Genomic DNA, 2,028 nt, shown 5'->3' on the forward strand with positions numbered 1-2,028 from the left:
GGGCACCTGGGTAGGGGTGGACCCCATTGGCGTAGATGGCATCGGAGGCGGGCGGCCCCGGGGGCTGCGCGGGCACCGGGCTGTAGCCGTTGACGCTGAGCGGGGCCGGGATGGCGGGTACCGGCGTGGCGGCGATGGCGGGCGGCGTGCTGGTTCCTGCCAGCGTCCCCGTGAGCCCCCATCCCTGCTGTCCCCCTGCCTCCTCCCACCCCGTGTCCCCATCCCTGGTGCCCTCAACTCTGGTGGCCTCCATTCCCCCAGTGCCACCCATGTGTCCCCACCCCACCCGGTGGTCCCCATCCCCTAGTGCCACCCATGTCCCCATCCCCAGTGTCCCCCATTCCCCAGTGCCACTGCCCCCCCCATGCCCATGCCTGCTGTACCCACCCCTCTTGCCCCAACCCTAGTGGTCCCCATCCCCTAGTGCCACCCATGTCCCCACCCACAGTGTCTCCCATTCGCCAGTGCCACCCTCCTGTTGATGTTCCTGGTGTCCCCATCCCCCGTGCTCCCAATCCTGGTGGCTCCCATTCCCCAGTGCCACCACTATGTCCCCATTCCCAGTGTCCCCCATCCCCCAGTGCCACCGACCCCCCCTCCCTGTCCCTGGTGTCCCCCCCTCCCTCAGTGCACCCATCCCTGGTGCCCCCAACCCCCCATGCCAGGTACCTGAGGAGGGGGGTAGGGGGGTGGCGATGAGCCCGTTGGGGTTGACCGTACCCATGTGCTGCATCTGAACGGCCATGGTGGCCATGGGGCTGAGGTAGGCCGAGTGGGCGGCCACCAGGGCCGCCTGCTGCTGCATCAGCTGAGGGGACAGCGCTGGCACCAGCCACAGACCACTGGTGGGCACCACCAGGGCACCCAACACCCAGGGTCCCCTCCCTGGAGCAGCAACCCCAGTGCCCCCACCTTGGCAATGGGGTCCACCATCTCCCCATGCCCTGCACCCTGGGCCATGGGGTCATCAACACCCATCACCCATTGTTGGCCCATGGAGTCCATCATCTCTCTGTGCCCATCTCTGCAGGGCCCCCATCATGAACTATGGGGGGGGTCCATCATCCCCCAGTGCCCATCATCCCAGTGCCCATCACCCCAGGCCCCCATCCTGGACCATGGGGTCCATCATCTCCCAGTGCCCATTACCCCAGTGACTCCATCCTAGCATTGGGGGCCATCATCCCCCTCTCACCATCCTAGTGATCCCATCCCGGACCACCGGGCCCTTCATCTCCCTGTGCCCATCACCCCAGTGCCCCCATCCCAGACCATGGGGGTCCATCAGCCCCCTCCTCCCTCCACTCCCATACCTGTTACCCCAGGGGCCCCATCCTGAACTATGGGGTCCATCATCTCCCGGTGCCCATTACCCCAGGGAGCCCATCTTGGCATTGGGGTCCATCAAAATCCCATCATCCCAGGGCCCCATCTTGGACCATGGAGTCCATCATGCCCTCATATCCACCATCCCAGGAACCCCATCCTGGGCCATGGGGGGGGGGGTCCACCATCCCCAGTGCCCCATCCCGCCCTGAGCTCCAGGGTCCCGCTGTGCCCAGTGACCACCCATGGGGTCCCTCACCTCCCCACATCCACCCTGGTCCCCCGGATGGGTGCCGCGACTCCCTGGCCACCCTACCGCCTGTGTGTAGGCGCTGTAGGCCCCGAACTGGAGGGCGATGGGGCTGAACATGCCCAGCTGGCTGGCGACCTGCTGCATCCGCCGCAGGCCCCGCTCCTTCTCCGTGTCCGCGAACTTCACCACCAGGCTGGATGAGGCACCCTGCGAGGGGGCACCACGCCGTCACCCAGGGGGATGGGCACCGTGTCCCCCACACACACACACCTGCCCGCCCCGGACGCCGGGGTCCCCGGCTCACCGGCAGTGTCCGGCTCCCGTGCAGGGCGGCGATGGCGGCCTGGGCCTCCGCGTGGCTCTGGAACTTGACAAAGGCGCAGCCTGGGGGGGGCCGCGAGGGCTCAGCACCCACCCAGCCCACAGCACCCAGGCACCCTACACAGAGC

At 67.8% G+C, this 2,028-nt stretch overlaps 1 protein-coding gene across 1 annotated transcript in view; it reads right to left on the bottom strand.

Annotated features, from left to right (window-relative positions):
* The window catches only part of CELF3 (CUGBP Elav-like family member 3), a gene marked incomplete at both ends in the record, with an annotated part of 8,927 nt that overhangs the window by 2,618 nt on the left and 4,281 nt on the right, over positions 1-2,028 (bottom strand). The window contains 4 exons of the mRNA XM_026083692.1: positions 7-156; positions 670-808; positions 1,643-1,786; positions 1,884-1,982. Coding sequence (XP_025939477.1) covers positions 7-156; positions 670-808; positions 1,643-1,786; positions 1,884-1,982 — 532 coding nt within the window. The remainder of the gene's footprint in view (positions 1-6; positions 157-669; positions 809-1,642; positions 1,787-1,883; positions 1,983-2,028) is intronic.

The sequence above is a fragment of the Apteryx rowi genome, unplaced genomic scaffold, assembly GCF_003343035.1.
Source record: "Apteryx rowi isolate R43461 unplaced genomic scaffold, aptRow1 scaffold_610, whole genome shotgun sequence".
Classification (NCBI taxonomy): Eukaryota; Metazoa; Chordata; class Aves; order Apterygiformes; family Apterygidae; genus Apteryx; species Apteryx rowi.